Source organism: Pongo abelii, chromosome 12 (genome assembly GCF_028885655.2).
Source record: "Pongo abelii isolate AG06213 chromosome 12, NHGRI_mPonAbe1-v2.0_pri, whole genome shotgun sequence".
Classification (NCBI taxonomy): domain Eukaryota; kingdom Metazoa; phylum Chordata; class Mammalia; order Primates; family Hominidae; genus Pongo; species Pongo abelii.
The window spans coordinates 57,672,859-57,690,315 of NC_071997.2; the positions used below are offsets into that span (position 1 = coordinate 57,672,859).

General features: G+C 42.2%; 1 protein-coding gene and 1 pseudogene across 4 annotated transcripts in view; both read left to right on the forward strand.

Moving 5' to 3' along the window:
• Window positions 1-17,457, forward strand: part of M1AP (meiosis 1 associated protein) — a 92,486-nt gene that overhangs the window by 23,598 nt on the left and 51,431 nt on the right. For all 4 annotated transcript variants that reach the window (XM_054548005.2, XM_054548004.1, XM_054548007.2 and 1 more), the window contains exon 3: window positions 11,086-11,271. In XM_054548005.2, coding sequence (XP_054403980.1) covers window positions 11,086-11,271 — 186 coding nt within the window. The remainder of the gene's footprint in view (window positions 1-11,085; window positions 11,272-17,457) is intronic.
• On the forward strand, window positions 585-7,790 carry LOC112132064 (torsin-1B-like; annotated as a pseudogene).

Here is a 17,457-nt window from a genome sequence, read left to right on the forward strand (position 1 = left end):
CTCTATAATGATGTGAAATGATTGCTCAAATACAATAATCAACAAAAGCAAGATACAGAAAAGTATTGCCGTCACTTCTGTTTAGGGAAGAAAAATGATAGAATTACATATCCTTTTGAATTTTAAACCCTATGAATGTATGTATTCAAAACACATAAATAAATATTAAAAATAGATTTATGCTGATAAAATACCAATTTATATATAGGGAGTCTTTGTAAGATTTGATTTTTTATAAAGGGAATTCTGATTTTCTTTTTAAATATTTTTAATCCCCTCCCTAAACTGCATTCTGGTTTCTTGACCTGACCTCCAATGAAACATCAATCTAAGTTATCCCAACTGCCTAGGGCCATATTATCTATCTATAGGCTAACCCAAAAAAGTTCATGTATGAAAGCCCAGAAATAGAATTCTTGAAGATTTTGTCAAGCCAAGGTATTTACATGATGTCCAACAAATATTAGCCATAGTCAAGTGCTCTAGGTCAATAATATATGTCTACTGATTCCTGGAGTTTACCCAATTATTACCAGTTTTTTATCCCTTATTTCTCTAACTTGACTTTTTAATAACCAACTAGAATGTGCCACAGCTTTACAGCCTATGAAATCCTCTTCACCTTTACTTTAATGCTGGCTTATGCTGATCTAGCACTAGCCTATGCCTTTGTGACCAATCCCTCCAACAATGATATGAGTGTCAGCCTATTTCAAGACAACCCTATAGATAGATGATAGAGAAAAGACATAAATTTTACATAAATGAGATAATACTATGCCTGCTGATTCCATTATCTAATTTTTTTTAATTAACAGTATATTGTAGGCCAGGTGTGGTGGCTCACGCCTATAATCCCAACACTTTGGGAGTCAAGGTGGGAGGATCGCTTGAGCCCATGAGTTCGAGACCAGCCTGGGCAACACAGCAAGACCTTGTCTCTACTAAAAATTTAAAAATTAGCCAGGTGTGGTGGTTCATGCCTGTAGTCCCAGCTACTCCAGAGGCTGAGGAGGGAGAATCGCTTGAGCCTGGGAGTTTGAGGCTGCAGTGAATCATGATCATGCCACTGCACTCCAGCCTGGGTGACAGAGCGAGACCCTGTCTCAAAAAAAATTAATTAGTTTAATTAAATAAAACATAAGTTGAACCAGTTTCAACCTTGGCTGCACATTAGATTTGCCTGAGGAACTTTTAAAATATATCAGTGCATGGAGCCCACCTGATAAAATTTAAATGTCTGAGGGTATGTCTCAATGCCTCAAACTCTCTCTCTCTCTCTTTTTTTTTTTTATAGACAGAGTCTGGCTCTATTACTCAGTCTAGAGTACAGTGGCATAATCTCAGCTTACTGTAACCTCCACCTCCTGGGCTCAAGCCATTCTCCCACCTCAAGTCCCAAGTAGCTGGGACTACAGGTACACGTCACCATGCCTGGCTAATTTTTATTTTTTTTTAGAGACGGGGTTTCACTGTGTTTGCCCAGGCTGGTCTTGAACTCTTGAGCTCAAGCAATCTGTCCATCTCGGCCTCCCAAAGTGCTGGGATTACAGGCGTGAGCCACTGCGCCCAGCCCTTAAACATTATTTTACTCTCAATTACTATTGTTTTTAGGTATGCATATTAGAGATGACATACAGTGGAATTTTTCAGTCTAGTCCAATAATTTGTTTTTTAGCTGGTATATTTTAGGAAGTAAGTTTGTATTTATTGTAATTACTGACCTTATTAAGATTATTTTGATTATCTTACTTGGTGTTTACTATTTGTCCTTCCTTTTCTATGCTTTCTTCTCCCATTTACTATCTGATTTTGGGTTTGTTTGTTTTCTTTCACTCTATTTTTTAAAAAGTATATAATCTATTTATTTTCTTTTAGGGGTTGCCCTAAATTAATTGGTATCTCTACCCTTCACTAAACAATACCTTAGAATGCTTTAACTCTGATCATCTCCCTCTCATCGTGCATATTTTTGTCCCTGTATTTTACCCCCAAATTAGACATCACTGCTATTGTTTTATACAGCTAATATTTATTTCATTTTACTCATATTTACCAATTTATTTGCTTACCCTTCCTTCTTGCGTATCAGACCATTTCTCTGTGATCAGTTACCCTCTCTCTTCCTTGAAGTATATCCTTTAAATCAGCACCATTTACTACATATGTAATGTGAGCCACACATATAATACAAATTTTTCTATTAGCCACATTTAAAAATAGTAAAAAAAAAAAAAAAAAAAAAAAGCAGGCAGTGGCCGGGCGCGGTGGCTCACGCCTGTAATCCCAGCACTTTGGGAGGCCAAGGCGGGCGGATCACCTGTCAGGAGTTTGAGATCAGCCTGCCCAACATGGCGAAACCCCGCCTCTACTAAAAATACAAAAAATTAGCCAGGCATGGTGGCAGCCACCTGTAATCCCAGCTACTCAGGAGGCTGAGGCAGGATAATCGCTTGAACTCGGGAGGCGGGGTTGCAGTGAGCCAAGCTCATGCCACTGCACTCCAGCCTGGGCAACAAGAGCAAAACTCTGTCTCAAAAAATAAAATAAAAAATAAACAGGCAAAACAAGTTTTAATATTTTATTTATCCTGACATATCCAAAATATCATTTCAGTATGTAATCAATATAAAAATTTGTTGAATTTTTAATATTATCTTTTTTTTTTATTATTTTGAGATGGAGTCCCACTCTATGGCCCAGGCTGGAGTGCAGTGGCACAATCTCAGCTCACTGCATCCTCTGCCTCCCAGGTCTAAGTGATTCTTATGCCTCAGTCTCCCGAGTAGCTGGGATTACAGGTGTGCACCACCACACTCGGCTAATTTTTGTATTTTTTTTTTTTTTTTAGTAGAGGTGGGGTTTCACCATGTTGGCCAGGCTGGTCTTGAACTCCTGACCTCAAGTGATCCACCCACCTCAGCCTCCCAACGTGCCAGGATTACAGGCTTGAGCCACCGCCCCCAACCAATATTAAACTTTTTTATGTTTGTTTGTTTTTTGAGACTGAGTCTCTCTCTGTCTCCCAGGCTGGAGTGCAGTAGTGCGATCTCGGCTCACTGCAAGCTCTGCCTCCCGGGTTCACGCCATTCTCCTGCCTCAGCCTCCCGAGGAGCTGGGACTACAGGCACCCGCCACCATGCCCGGCTAATTTTATTATTATTATTTTTTGTAGAGACGGGGTTTCACCTTGTTAGCCAGGATGGTCTCGATCTCCTGACCTCGTGATCCGCCCGCCTCAGCCTCCCAAAGTGCTAGGATTACAGGCGTGAGCCACCGCGCCCGGCCAATATTATCTTTTTTACTACTCTTCAAAGTCTTATGTGTATTTTACATGGACAACAAACCTTCAATTGGAGTAGCCAAGTCTCAGATAATACCCACAGGCGGCTAGTGGCTGCCATATTGGACAGAGGCCCGGCTGGATCAGTTGTTAATCTGTGCCTCTCACTTTGCCAGCTGGGAAAGTGCTGCTTCTCTGGTGCTTTTTTGTTTTTTGTTTTTTGTTTTTTTGAGACGGAGCCTCGCTCGGTCGCCCAGGCTGGAGTGCAGCGGCGCGATCTCTGCTCACTGCAACCTCCACCTCCCGGGTTCATGCCATTCTCCTGCCTCAGCCACCCGAGGAGGTGGGACTACAGGCGCCCGCCACTACGCCTGGCTAATTTTTTTTTGTATTTTTAGTAGAGACGGGGTTTCACCATTTTAGCCAGCATGGTCTCTATCTCCTGACCTCATGATCCGCCCGCCTCGGCCTCCCAAAGTGCTGGGATTGCAGGTGTGAGCCACCGCGCCCGGCCTTTCTGGTGCATTTTTAAGGTATGTTTCTCTATTCTGGAGCTGACTCCCAGAGCCCTCAAGCTGTATTTGAAGGAGAAGCTGTTTGGACCGCATGTTGCCGCGGAAGTGATTCTCAAGGCACTGACTGGCTTCAGAGGCAACAGAAATCCCTAGAAACAACTAATTCTTTCCTTACATGGCTGAGCTGGCATAGGCAGGAATTTTGTCAGCCAAATTGTGGCTGAACGTCTTCACTCAAAAGGCCTGAAGAGTAACTGTCCACCTATTTGTACCAACCCTGTACTTCCCTCATGAGCAAAAGATAAAAAACTGTACCAGGCAGGAGAACCCAGTATTATCTTGTTCACAGGCCATTTGGACTGGTCTGGGCAAACTGCGCTAACTCTGGCCTCTGCTTCTCTTTTCTTTGCATTGCAGTAGCCCCAGGCTCCACTGAGTTAAGACACACTTGAACCCAAATTTCTCAACTCCCAGTTTACATGGTAGTCACATTCTCCAATGAATGAATGCACTCAACATTACCAGCAGAGCATTTGGTGTTAGGTGAGGGTTGTTCAGCAGGTTGTTTGGGCATGGGGTCATTTAATGCTCTCCACCTATGATGCAGCCTCAGCCTTGCCTCTGCATGTTGCAATGTAGATTAGAAGATTTCTTTTCTTCTAAACACCTTTTATTCCCTTTGTTCCTCTCATCTTTTGAGTCCTTGGCATTGCTTTCTTCAAAGAAAGCCTCAAAGAACTGAACATTGACACTGCTTCTCCTTTTCAGATATTCTTTCCACATTTAATTTGTATTACATTATCTAGGAGGGTTCATTCTCATTTAAATGAATGTCGTCCTTGTCAAGGTTAATATTCCCACTATTAGGTGGGGACTGAAATAAGAAACAGAAACTTAACTGAACAAGGAAGTGAAAGTGAGTGTTTGCCACACAAGCTGTAAGATAGAGAAGACTGCCAAAATCAGGAATAATTTTCTTATTTTTCACATTTTTTCATAAATCTCTAGAAATATAGTAAAATAAATAAGGATGTATCTGGGGGAGTTTCCTGGTCACAACCTTTTTACATTATGAGGTTGAGAGCTTGTTGCTTGGGTGTCTTTTTGTTTGTTCCAAGAATGTATCAGAATAAATGCTTTTCATGAGATGTCACCTAGGTCAATTCCTTCGTTCATTCCATCAGTACAAGGCATTGGTCTTGGGCACTGTGCAAGTCTTTTTTTTTTTTTTTTTATTAAGTATTTATTGATCATTCTTGGGTGTTTCTCGGAGAGGGGGATATGGCAGGGTCATAGGATGATAGTGGAGAGAAGGTCAGGAGATAAACACATGAACAAAGGTCTCTGGTTTTCCTAGGCAGAGGTCCCTGCGGCCTTCTGCAGTGTTTGTGTCCCTGGGTACTTGAAATTAGGGAGTGGTGATGACTCTTAAAGAGCATGCTGCCTTCAAGCATCTGTTTAACAAAGCACATCTTGCACCGCCCTTAATCCATTTAACCCTGAGTTGACACAGCACATGTTTCAGAGAGCACCGGGCTGAGGGAAAGGCCATAGATCAACAGCATCCCAAGGCAGAAGAATTTCTCCTAGTCAGAACAAAATGGAGTCTCCTATGCCCACCTCTTTCTACACAGACACAGCAACAATCTGATCTCTCCTTCCTTTCCCCACACTTCCCCCCCCTTCTTTTCAACAAAACCGCCATGGTCCTCATGGCCCGCTCCCGATGATCGCTGTCTCTTCGGAGCTGTTGGGTACACCTCCCAGACAGGGCGGCCAGGCAGAGGCGCTCCTCACCTCCCAGACGGGGCGGCCGGGCAGAGGTGCTCCTCATCTCCCAGACGGGGCGGCCGGGCAGAGGCGCTCCTCACTTCCCAGATGGGGCCGCTGGGCAGAGGCGCTCCTCACTTCCTCCCAGACGAGGTGGCGGCCAGGCAGAGGCGCTCCTCACCTCCCAGACAGGGCGGCCGGGCAGAGGTGCTCCTCATCTCCCAGACGGGGCAGCCGGGCAGAGATGCTCCTCACTTCCTCCCAGACGGGGTGGCGGCCGGGCAGAGGCACTCCTCACCTCCCAGACGGGGTGGCCGGGCAGAGGCGCTCCTCACTTCCCAGACGTTGGGCAGCCGGGCAGAGGCGCTCCTCTTCTCCCCGACGGGGCGGCCGGGCAGAGGCGCTCCTCACTTCCCAGACGAGGCAGCCGGGCAGAGGCGCTCCTCACTTTCCAGATGGGGCGGCCAGGTAGAGGCGCTCCTCACTTCCCAGATGGGGTGGCCGGGCAGAGGCGCTCCTCACTTCCTCCCAGACAGGGTGGCGGCCGGGCAGAGGCACTCCTCACCTCCCAGACGGGGTGGCCAGGCAGAGGTGCTCCTCACCTCCAAGATGGGGCGACCGGGCAGAGGCGCTCCTCACATCCAGACGATGGGTGGCTGGGCAGAGACGCTCCTCACTTCCTATACGGGATGGCGGCCGGGCAGAGGCGCTCCTCACTTCCCAGATGGGGCAGCCGGGCAGAGGGGATCCTCACATCCCAGACGATGGGCGGCCAGGCAGAGACGCTCCTCACTTCCTAGACGGGGTGGCGGCGGGGCAGAGGCTGTAATCTTAGCACTTTAGGAGGCCAAGGCAGGCGGCTGGGAGGTGGAGGTTGTAGTGAGCCAAGATCACGCCAGTGCACTCCAGCCTGAGCAACATTGAGCATTGAGTGAGCGAGACTCCGTCTGCAATCCCAGCACCTCGGGAGGCCGAGGCGGCAGATCACTCGAGGCCAGGAGCTGGAGACCAGCCCAGTCAACACGGCGAAACCCTGTCTCCACCAAAAACACAAAAACCAGTCAGGCGTGGCGGCGCGCACCTGCAATCCCAGGCACTCGGCAGGCCAAGGCAGGAGAATCGCAGGAGAATCACAGGAGCCCGAGGCAGGGAGGTTGCAGTGAGCCGAGATCACGGCAGTACAGTCCAGCTTCGGCAACAGAGGGAGACCGAAAAAAGGAGAGGGAGACCGAAGAAAGGGGGGGGGGGGGAGGGGGGAGGGGAGGGGGAGGGCCACTGTGCAAGTCTTAATCTAGTTCCTTATTCTTCAATATGTCTGGTAATATTAAGTTGAGATTTCAGTTCACAGTGAGATGAACACTATGGATTAGTTAACCGTGAATGATAAATATTTATGTATCTTGTGTCTCTTATACCTTTAAAAAAGTCACATTTAACATGTCATTTGAGTTAGGAAAAAACTTCCTTGCATTTTAGCACCTATCTCTCTGCCAATTTCAACTTTGTATAGATAAAGTTTTGGAAAAACTGTTACCCATTGAATGGAGGTGAGAGTGCAGTTTCCTGGAGTTCTTCCCCAGGGAGCTCAGATCTTAAGTCTTTTCGAGCATGAAGAGCAGTATAGTGCTTCTGCTCCCTCAGAGCATCCTTTGAGCCTCCCCATCCTATTTCATCTTTTATGGTTGGTCCAGGACCAGTTACAGAAGTGGATTCATGGTAATGTGAGTGCATGTTCCAGCTATTTTCGTATTTGACAAGATGGATAAATTCCACCCCCAGGGTTGTCAACACAATCAGTCTGTTTCTAGACCACTACAAAAAGGTTTTTATCAAAAAGCCATCTTCATCTTTCCCAGAAACATAGACAGGGACCTCATAACTAAGATAGCTCTTGACTTTTGGTGGGTAGGAGGAAAGAGGGAAGACATTTAGCTGAAGGACCTGGAACCTACGCCGTCTGATAGTCTTCAGTAATAAGCACAGTGGTCTGTGGTGCAATGGACTGATCAACAGAACCTTAATCAATTGCTTTACCTTTTTCCTGCCGATGAAGTACAGACGTGAAAATATGCTTGAAGGCAGAGATGAGGGCCCATGGTTCTGCTATAGATGAAGACATTGTCACAAGAGTGACAGAGGAAATGACGCTTTTCCCCAAAGACAAGAAAGTCTACTCAGTCAAGAGCTGTAAGACTGAACAATGACAGCTAGATTTCCACTGAGCTCTTAACCAGATGAGATAAGAGGGATTTGGGAGGCTCAGCATACGAGGGACCTTCACACAGAGAGGGTTCACTGACTTGTATTTTCAGTTTAAATTGGTGGCCCTTGACAGGTACAGGTGGCGTCTGGTGGGAGGACATGGCCCTGCACGCTACTCTTGGCCTGGGGTGAACTGTCTGCATGTGGGATGGGAGCTCCATCTGAGGCCTCTGCAGAGCAGGGCAGACAGGTCCATTGCTCTAGCTGCTGATTACATCTGTGATCATGGAATTCCTTCACCCATCTCTTACTTGATATCACTTACCCACTTGCCTTCCTTGTACCACATCTTCTCCTGACTTTCACTTGCTACTAAATTCCCCCCAACCATATCATCATAGAAGCTAATCAGAATAAGACTGTAGCTTCAAATTTGAGTCCTTGGTTCCTAAGGTTAAATGTTTGCTGTTACCTTTAAAATGTGGGTCAATCTCTTGCTTTACTCCAGAGAACCATTTGAAATTCACAGGACATGCACATTCTCCGTAGTTGACATGTGCACAGACTGAGCAGTCAGTTTGCAGATTTGGCATTGCCGAAGAAGTGGGAGTATTAAACACTAGAAATGCTAAGAGTTTTCAAGGATTTGTGTATTTATTATAATGTTTTTACTTCTGAACCGTCGATAATAGAAATATAGAACATTGCTTATTTTAAAACATGAGAAGGACACAAAATGGAATAATTGCTTATTTTTTCCCACTCTTGAAACAAATGGTATGAATTTTTTTTAACTTTTAAGTTCAAGGGTGCATGTGCAGGTACATAGGTAAACTTGTGTCATGGGGGTTTGTTGTACAGATTATTTCATCACCCAGGTATTAAGCCTACTACCCATTAGTTATTTTTTCTGATCCTCTCCCTCCTCCCACACTCCACCCTCTGACAGGCCCCAGTGTGTGTTGTCCCTTTTTATGTGTCCATGTGTTCTCATCATTTAGCTCGCACTTATAAGTCAGAACATGCAGTATTTGGTTTTCTGTTCCTGCGTTAGTTTGGAATTTTTATTGTTAAATCCATAGTAATATGTCATCACAATTGTAGACACAAACAAGCTTAGTATGAAGTTGTGGCTGGTTCTGGGTGTCATCTAATAATGACACCCTGTATGACATCACCAGGCTGGACTGCCCTGATCACTGAGAAGTAAGGCTTAGATTCCAGCCATTGTGAATCATTCTGTGCCTGTCCTATAGTTGTAGTACGACTGCAGACACATAATTAGAACAATGTGTAACATTTTTATATATAAAATGTAATAGAATGAATTTATGACATGGAAATGCCTTGTAGGGTATCACATTTAGTCTTTTAAAGATACCAAGGTGAGGCTTAAAATTTTTAGTACATATTCTCAAATTGGAGTTAAGTTACATTTCTTTTATAGCCTTTTGGGTATCTCGTCAAGAGAAAACAAGATTTTTCTCTGTTTATAATGATGCAATAAACTCAACCCATGTTGGCCACCAAATAGGAATAAAAATTGATACTGAATGTTGCGTCATTCGAGCAGTAATTATTTTATTTATTCACACAAACCTGAGCTAATTGAAAGAAGAGCCCAGCTTGTCCATGCCATTAAGAGGAACATTTCCAATTATTAAGAGAAACATTTCCAATTAAAGCTATGCTTAATGCCAATAATTATTTCTCAAAATTGGTATATACATGTTGTTTTAATAAATTGTATATGAATGATAATTCTAATAATAACTCAATCTAGAGTGCCCCTTAGAGCCTATGCTCACAGGAAATTTAGAACTCTTGCAAAATATAGCTGTTTTAGATGCAGAGAAGTATGATGGGATGATCAATAAAAGGTTGCCAAGCATAAAAATTCTTTTACATTATGATAAAACTCTCAGGGAAAGTGAAATGGAAATATGAGTTCAAGGAGAAAAAGGAACAATCTAAATTTCTATCTCTTGGGAAAAAAAGAGCTTGTTCATGTACTTTTAACATTGAGTAATGGTGAGTATCAAATCACCATGGCATTTAGATTCAATTGGACTGTTTTGAAGAGTTATATTATAGTTTTATTTTTAAATGTTGATATTTAAAATATTCTGGAAGTTACATCCTTAGCAACCACTTATAAAGTTGGAATTTTAAAATATAGATGTTCACTTAAAAATGCATAAGGGGGTACATTGTTTCTCAGATTCTTTTGGGGGTACATGAGAAGAAATGCTTAAAGCCTACTAGGCTACACCTGTGGTGTGATTTCTTCTCATTTCTTTCTCGGATAGTTTTCTTATTTTCCTATCTAGATTACAAGTTTTCTTTGTGTAAGAATTATATCCAGTTCCTTGTGTTTTCACCCCAAAGACTTGGGGAGAGAAGAATGTAATCAACTGTGGAGCTAAGCCCAGGAAGGTGTTGACTTAAGCAGTCTTTGTATTCTGGCAGGTTTACAGCTCATGCTCATGGATTTTATGTGCATTACAGATATCACTCAGTTCTGCTCTATGGTCAGGAAGGTGTCCCCATCCCAAAATATAATTCTTCCCCACCCCCACCTGCTATTGATGCATGGAATCCCTTCAAATGATGTCACAAATCTTCAGTCCACATTTATCAAAATGCGTATATCCTTAGGAGAAGTAACATTGACCTAGTATCAGATTAAATTAGTTGACTCCTAAGAGCAAGTTTTTATAAAGGTAGATGAGGAGAACCAAAAGTCTGCTTGTCTGGGGTTAACATGTTGGCTCCTTAAGCTGACTGCAGACTAACCCAAATATCTCTTCTTTACTGAAGTTATCCTAAAGAGCATATTAGATAGGATGTATGAATTCTGAAGTGATCAACCACATCAAAATTCTTACTTCTGGGAAAACATCATTTTTAAATAGAGAAGCTTTTGGTGCCTAGACTGACTAAGAAATGAAGATAATGTCTAAGGTGAACACTGTCTGGCCTCCAGTTTGCAGGTCACCCCAAAGTAAAACTAAGCAGTCACACAACTGGATTTCCCTTTGTGTGAGTGAATGAGTTAAAACACTTCCTTTCATATTTCTGGTAACTCTAAGTAATCAAAACTTTTATGGCTGCAAATTTTCCTTCTGCTGGTATAGGGAAGATTTTGGTGCAGTGGCTAGAACACAATAGGAATTCAGTAGATGTTGGTCAAATAAACAAATTTTCAGGAAGGGAAGGAACTTCTGAGGAATTATTTATAATAAATTTAGACTGCCAATTAATCTGAAACGTGGTCCCTAAAGACTTGTGTCTTTGATTCATTTTTCTCTGCAGCAAGTGAAAGGGAACTTTGCTAGGTTGCAGACCTGCATCTCAGAGCTCCGCATGTTACAGAGAGAAGGCTGTTTCAGATCACAAGGTGCTTCTCTGCGGCTGGCAGTAGAGGATGGGCTCCAGCAATTCAAACAATACAGCAGACATGTGACCACAAGGGCAGCTCTGACCTATACTTCCCTGGAGGTAAGTGATGCTGGCCTTTAGGACTCCAAGCTGTGTTCCGATTTCAGTCCGTATAGGTCATTGTTTATCATCCTTACATTGTTCTTTCATTCACTCTAGATGTAATATTCAAAGCAAGATTTTCAGCTCCCTACAGGCAGAGGACATGTTTCTCTTTTTCCTATAACCTGTACAGTTCTTAATGTAGAGATAGTTATAGAGAAGAGCTCTAAAAATATAGACTGAAGTGAATTATGAGGAAAAACTGAAATCAAAATAAAATCTGAATATGCCATCTGCCTCTGGATTTTTGGAAGTTGTAAAGAAAATGTTAAACTGCCTACATTGGTAGCTGTATTTATATTTACCTTGGTACTCTTAGGAATTTACAATTATTTTTAATCAAATCTTGGCATCAAATTGCGTAACTTTTCTCAGGATTAGCAAGTGTGCAAATACAAGAGTGCCAGACTGAGCCAATCTTAAAAATATAAATAAGGGCATGGCTGGATACTCCATTGGGTACATGAGTAAGTGTGAGTTAAGACAGTTTCGGTCTCTTGTAACCTCAGGGATCAAACACAGGACAAAAAATAATCGTGTGGGATTGCTGGTTTCCATTTATTCATGTAAGGAGCTTGCAAGTTGCCACTCCATCCTAACAACTAGTAAAAAGCTTAACAAACTAAAAAATCAACAATATTTTTTAGATCCCTGAGAAGTGAGGTCACAGGGCAAACTGTTGCATCCAAAATGGGAGAGACAACCAGGCAAATACAGAGAATCACAACATACTGGAACAGAAACCTCCACAGGAGCCAGTGCTAGAGTAGGAAACTGTCATTGACATTGCTACAGGCTAGGTGTAGACATGTCTAAAATTCTAGAAGAGGATGAGCATTGTGGCTCACACCTGTAATCCCAGCACTTTGAGAGGCCAAGGCAGGAAGATCACCTTGAGGCCAGGAGTTCAAGAGCAGCCTGGATAGCATAGCAAGACTCCATCTCCACAAAAAATAAAGATTAGCCAGGCTTGGTGGTGTGCACCTATAGTCCTAGCTACCTGAGAGGCTGGGGCAGGAAGATGGCTTGAGCCCAGGAGTTCAAAGTTGCACTGAGCTATGATCCTACCACTCCACGCTTTTGTGAGTTTTACCTCCAGGAGCTCAACCAGGTCCTCATAGTAAACATCGGGGGAAAATTCCCTCATGCCTCTGACAGGGAGAGGGAAAAATGAACCATTTTGAAATATACCAGAGCACTCTGTTATTAACAGGTATAATGAAACTACCCTAACAGGTAGTTACTCAGGAGAAACTAGTTAAACAGAACCTAACCCCTAACCTCCTGGGATTTTATCAGAGTCTAAATGACCTGGAAGAAAGGAAATACCAAACTCCAGCCAGCTGTATCCTTCAATGTAGCAGAAAGGAAATACTCAACTTCAGCCCACTCTAGCCATCCTGTCCCACCTAAGTGGGGAGAGAAAAAACTGAGGAACACTTGTAAAGTTCACAGTCCAGAGGCATAGGTTCACTAAAAGACTGAGACCTAATCATACTTCCCCTTCCCCATCCCTTACCACACATTACTAAAGGCCTGCTTATAGCAGCTCCTTTAGCCTGGAACATCATGTACAACTATAAAAAGCATACTAAAAGACAAAAAAACACAGTTTGAAGAGACAGCAAGCATCAGAACTATACATGGCAGAGACGCTGGAATTCTCAGACCACAGAATTTAAAGCAACTATGATTAATATGCTAAGGGCTCTAATGGATAAAGTAGACGGAATGAAACAACATATGGGCAATGTAAGCAGAAAGATGGAAATCCTAAGAAAGAATAAAAAAAGGTGCTAGAGATCAAAAACATTGTAATAAATATGAAGAATGTCTTTGATGGGCTTATTCGTAGACTTATGGCTGAAGAAAGAATCTTTGAGCTTGAGGATGTATCAATAGAAATGTTCAAATCTGAAAAAGCAAAGAGAAAAAAAAACTGGAAAAAAAAACCCAGAGCAGAATATTCAAGAACTGTGGGACAACTACAAAAGGTATGACTTACATGTAACGGGAATACCAGAAGGAAAAGAAAGAAAGAAACAGAAGAAACATTTGAACAATAATGACTGAGAATTTCTTAAAGTCAGACACCAAACCACAGATCCAGGAAGCTCAGAGAACACCGTTAAACCACGAGCTCCTGAACAACCAATGGGTCAATGGAGAAATTAAAAATGAAGTTTAAAATCTTCTTGAGTCAAATGAAAATGGATACACAATATACCAAAACCTATGAGATACAGCAAAAGAGGGAAGTTTATAGCAGTAAATGCCTACATCAAAAAAGAAAGATATCAAATAAACAACCTAACATTGCACCTCAAGGAACTAGAAGAACAAGAATAGACTAAACCCAAAATTAGTAGAAGGAAAAAAATAGTAATGATCAGAATAAAAATAAAAGAAACAGAGACTTAAAATAGTACAACACTTTGGGAAGCTAAGGCAGGAGGATCGCTTGAGGCCAGGAGTTTGAGACTGGCCTGGGCAACGTAGTGAGATCCCATCTCTACAAAAAATTTTTTAAATTACCCAGGTGTGGTGCACACACCTGTAGTCCTAGCTACTTGGGAGGCCGAGGTGGAAAGATTGCTTGAGCCCAGGAGTTTGAGGCTGTAGTGAGCTGTGATCACACCACTGCACTGCAGCCTGGGTGACAGAGCAAGACCTTGTCTCTTAAAAACAAACAAAAACATAAAAGTTCAATTAAAAAAGAACTGGTGGCCGGGCGCGGTGGCTCATGCCTGTAATCCCAGCACTTTGGGAGGCCCAGGTGGGTGGATCATGAGGTCAGGCGATCGAGACCATCCCGGACATGGTGAAACCCCATCTCTACTGAAAAATACAAAAAATTAGCCAGGCATGGTGGCGGGCGCCTGTAGTCCCAGGTACTCGGGAGGCTGAGGCAGGAGAATGGTGTGAACCCGGGAGGCGGAGCTTGCAGTGAGCCAAGATCGCGCCACTGCACTCCAGCCCGGGCGACAGAGTGAGACTTCGTCTCAAAAAAAAAAAGAACTGGTTTTTTTGTTGTTGTTTTACTGTCTGTTTTTTGTTTGTTTGTTTTGAGATGGAGTTTCGCTCTTGTTGCCCAGGCTGGAGTGCAATGGCACAATCTCTGCTCACCACAACCTCCACCTCCCATGTTCAAGCAATTCTCCTGCCTCAGCTTCCCGAGTAGCTGGGATTACAGGCATGCACCACCACGCTTGACTAATTTCGTATTTTTAGTAGAGATGGGGTTTCTTCATGTTGGTCAGGCTGGTCTTGAGCTAGAAAGAACTGTTTTTTTTTGAAAGGATAAACAAAATCACAAACTTTTAGCTAGACTAAGAAAAAAAGAGAGATGACTCAAATAAATCAGAGATTAAAAAGGAGACATTACAACTGATACCACAAAATACAAAGGATTATTATAGACTATTATGAAGAACTATATGCCAACAAATTGGAAAACTTAAAAGAAATGGATACATTCCTGTATATACACAATCTGCTAAGATTGAATCATGAAAAAATAGAAAGCCTAAACAGACCAACAGTGAGTAATGAGATTGAATCAGTAATAAAAAGTCTTCCGTTGAAGAAAAGCCTCAGACCTCTTAGATTCACTGCTGAATTCTACCAAACATTTAAAGAAGAACTAATAGCAATTCTTCTCAACTACTCTACAAACTTGAAGTGGAGAGAATTCTTCCAGACTCATTCTACAAGGCCAGCATTACCCTGATATCAAAATCAGACAAGGGCACAACAATAAAAAAGAAAACTATAGGCCAATATCTCTGATGAACATAGATGCAAAAACCCTTAAAATATTTACAAACCAAATCCAATAGCACATCAAAAAGATCATTTACCATAATCAAGAGGGATTTGTCCCAGGGGTGCAATGATGGTTCAACATATGCAAATCGATAAACATGACACGTCACATTAACAGAATGAAGGACATAAACCATCTTCATGGATGAAGAAAAAGCATTCAATAAAATTCAACATCACTTCATGATAAAAACTCTTAACAAAATAGGTACAGAAAGAGCATACCTCAACACAATGAAGACCATACATGACAAACCCACAGCTAACTCATACTGAATGAGGAAAAGTTGAAAGCTTTTCCTCTAAAATCTGGAACAAGTACCGGGTGCAGTAGCTCACGCCTGTAATCCCAGCACTTTGGGAGCCGAGGTAAGAGGATCACTTGAGGTCAGGAGTTCAAGACTAGCCTGGACAACATAGTGAGACCCTGCCACTACAAAAAAAAAACTTTTTGGAAAAACTAGCTGAGAGTGGTGGTGCATGCTTGTAGTTCCAACTACCCAGGAGGCTAAGGCAAGAGGATCCCTTGAGCCCAGGAATTCAAGATTGCAGTGAACTATGATCATACCCCTGCATTCCAGCCTGGGCAACAGAGCAAGACCCTAACTCTTAAAATAAGGGAAACAATTCATGACATTGGTCTGGGCAAGAATTTTTTTTTAATAAGACCTCAAAAGCACAGGCAACAAAAGCAAAAATGGACAAATGGAATTTTATCAAACCAAAAAGCTTTTGCACACCAAAGGAAACAATCAAAAGAATGAAGTGGGCCAGGTACAGTGGCTCACACCTGTAATTCCAGCACTTTGGAAAGCCAAGGCAGCAGGATCACTTGCGTCTAGGAGTTCCAGACCAGCCTGGTCAACATGGTGAGGCCCCCATCTCTACAAAAAAAAATAAGCCAGGCATGGTGGCATACATCTGTGGTTTCAGCTACATGGGAGGCTGAGGCAGGAGGATCACTTGAACCTAGGAGGTCAAGGCTGCAGTGAGCCATGGTTGCACCACTGCACTCCAACCTGGGCAACAGAGTGAGACCCTGTCTCAAAAAAAAAAATAGAGTGAAGTAAGAGCCTACAGAATGGAAGAAAATACTTGTAAACTATGCATCTGACAAGGGATTCATATCCGGAATATATAAGGAACTCAAACAACTCAATAAGGAAAAAATGAATAATCTGAAAGAGCTAAATAAACATTTCTCAAAAGAAGACATACAAATGGCCACAGGCAGGTGAAAAAATGCTCAACATCACTAATCAGAGAAATGCAAATCAAACCCACAATAAAATATTACCTCACCCCTGTTAGAATGGCTACTATATAAAAGATTTTAAAAAATAACAAATATTGGTGAGGAGGTGGAAAAGGGGGACCCTCCTTACATTGTTGGTAAGAATGCAAATTAGTACAGCCACTATGGAGAACAATATGAAGGTTCCTCAAAAAATTAAAAGCAGAGCTACCATATAATCCAACAATCCCACTACTGGGTATATACCCAAAGGAAATGAACTCAGTGTGTTGGAGAGATATCTTCACTCCCAGGTTTATTGCAGCACTGTGCACAATAGCCAAGATATGGAATCAACCTGAGTGTCTATCAATGGATAAATGGATTTTTAAAATGTGGTATATTTATACACATTGGAATACCATTCCTTCATAAAAAAGAATAAAAGCCTGTTGTTTGTGACAACATGGATTAGTCTAGAGAACATTATATTAAGTGAAATAAGCCAGGCACAGAAGGACAAGTACTGCATGATCTCACTCATTTGTGGAATCTAAGAATGTTGATCTCATAGAAGTACAGAGTTGAATAGTGGTTATCAGAGGCTGAGGATAGTAGGGGGGAAGGGTGCATGAGGAGAGGTTGGCCAATGGTGCAAAGTTACAATTAGATAGGAGGAATAAGTTCTGGTGTTCTATTGTACAATAGCATGATTATAGTTAACAGTAATGTATATTTCAAAATAGCAGAGAGGATTTTGAATGTTCTCATCACAAAGAAATGAGAAGTGTTTGAAGTGATAGATATGCTAATTACCCTGATTTGATCATTATACAATGTATAAATGTATCAAAACATCACACTGTACCCGTAAATGTGTACAATTATTATGTGTCAATTAAAAACAAAATAAAACTTTAAAAAATGGACCAAAGATCTTATCAGACACCTCACCAAAGAAAGTACACAAATGGTAAACAAACATGAAAAGATGCTCCACATCACATGTCATCAGGGAAATGCAAATTAAAACAACAATGAAATACCACCACATACCTATTAAAATGGCTAAATTCCAGAACACT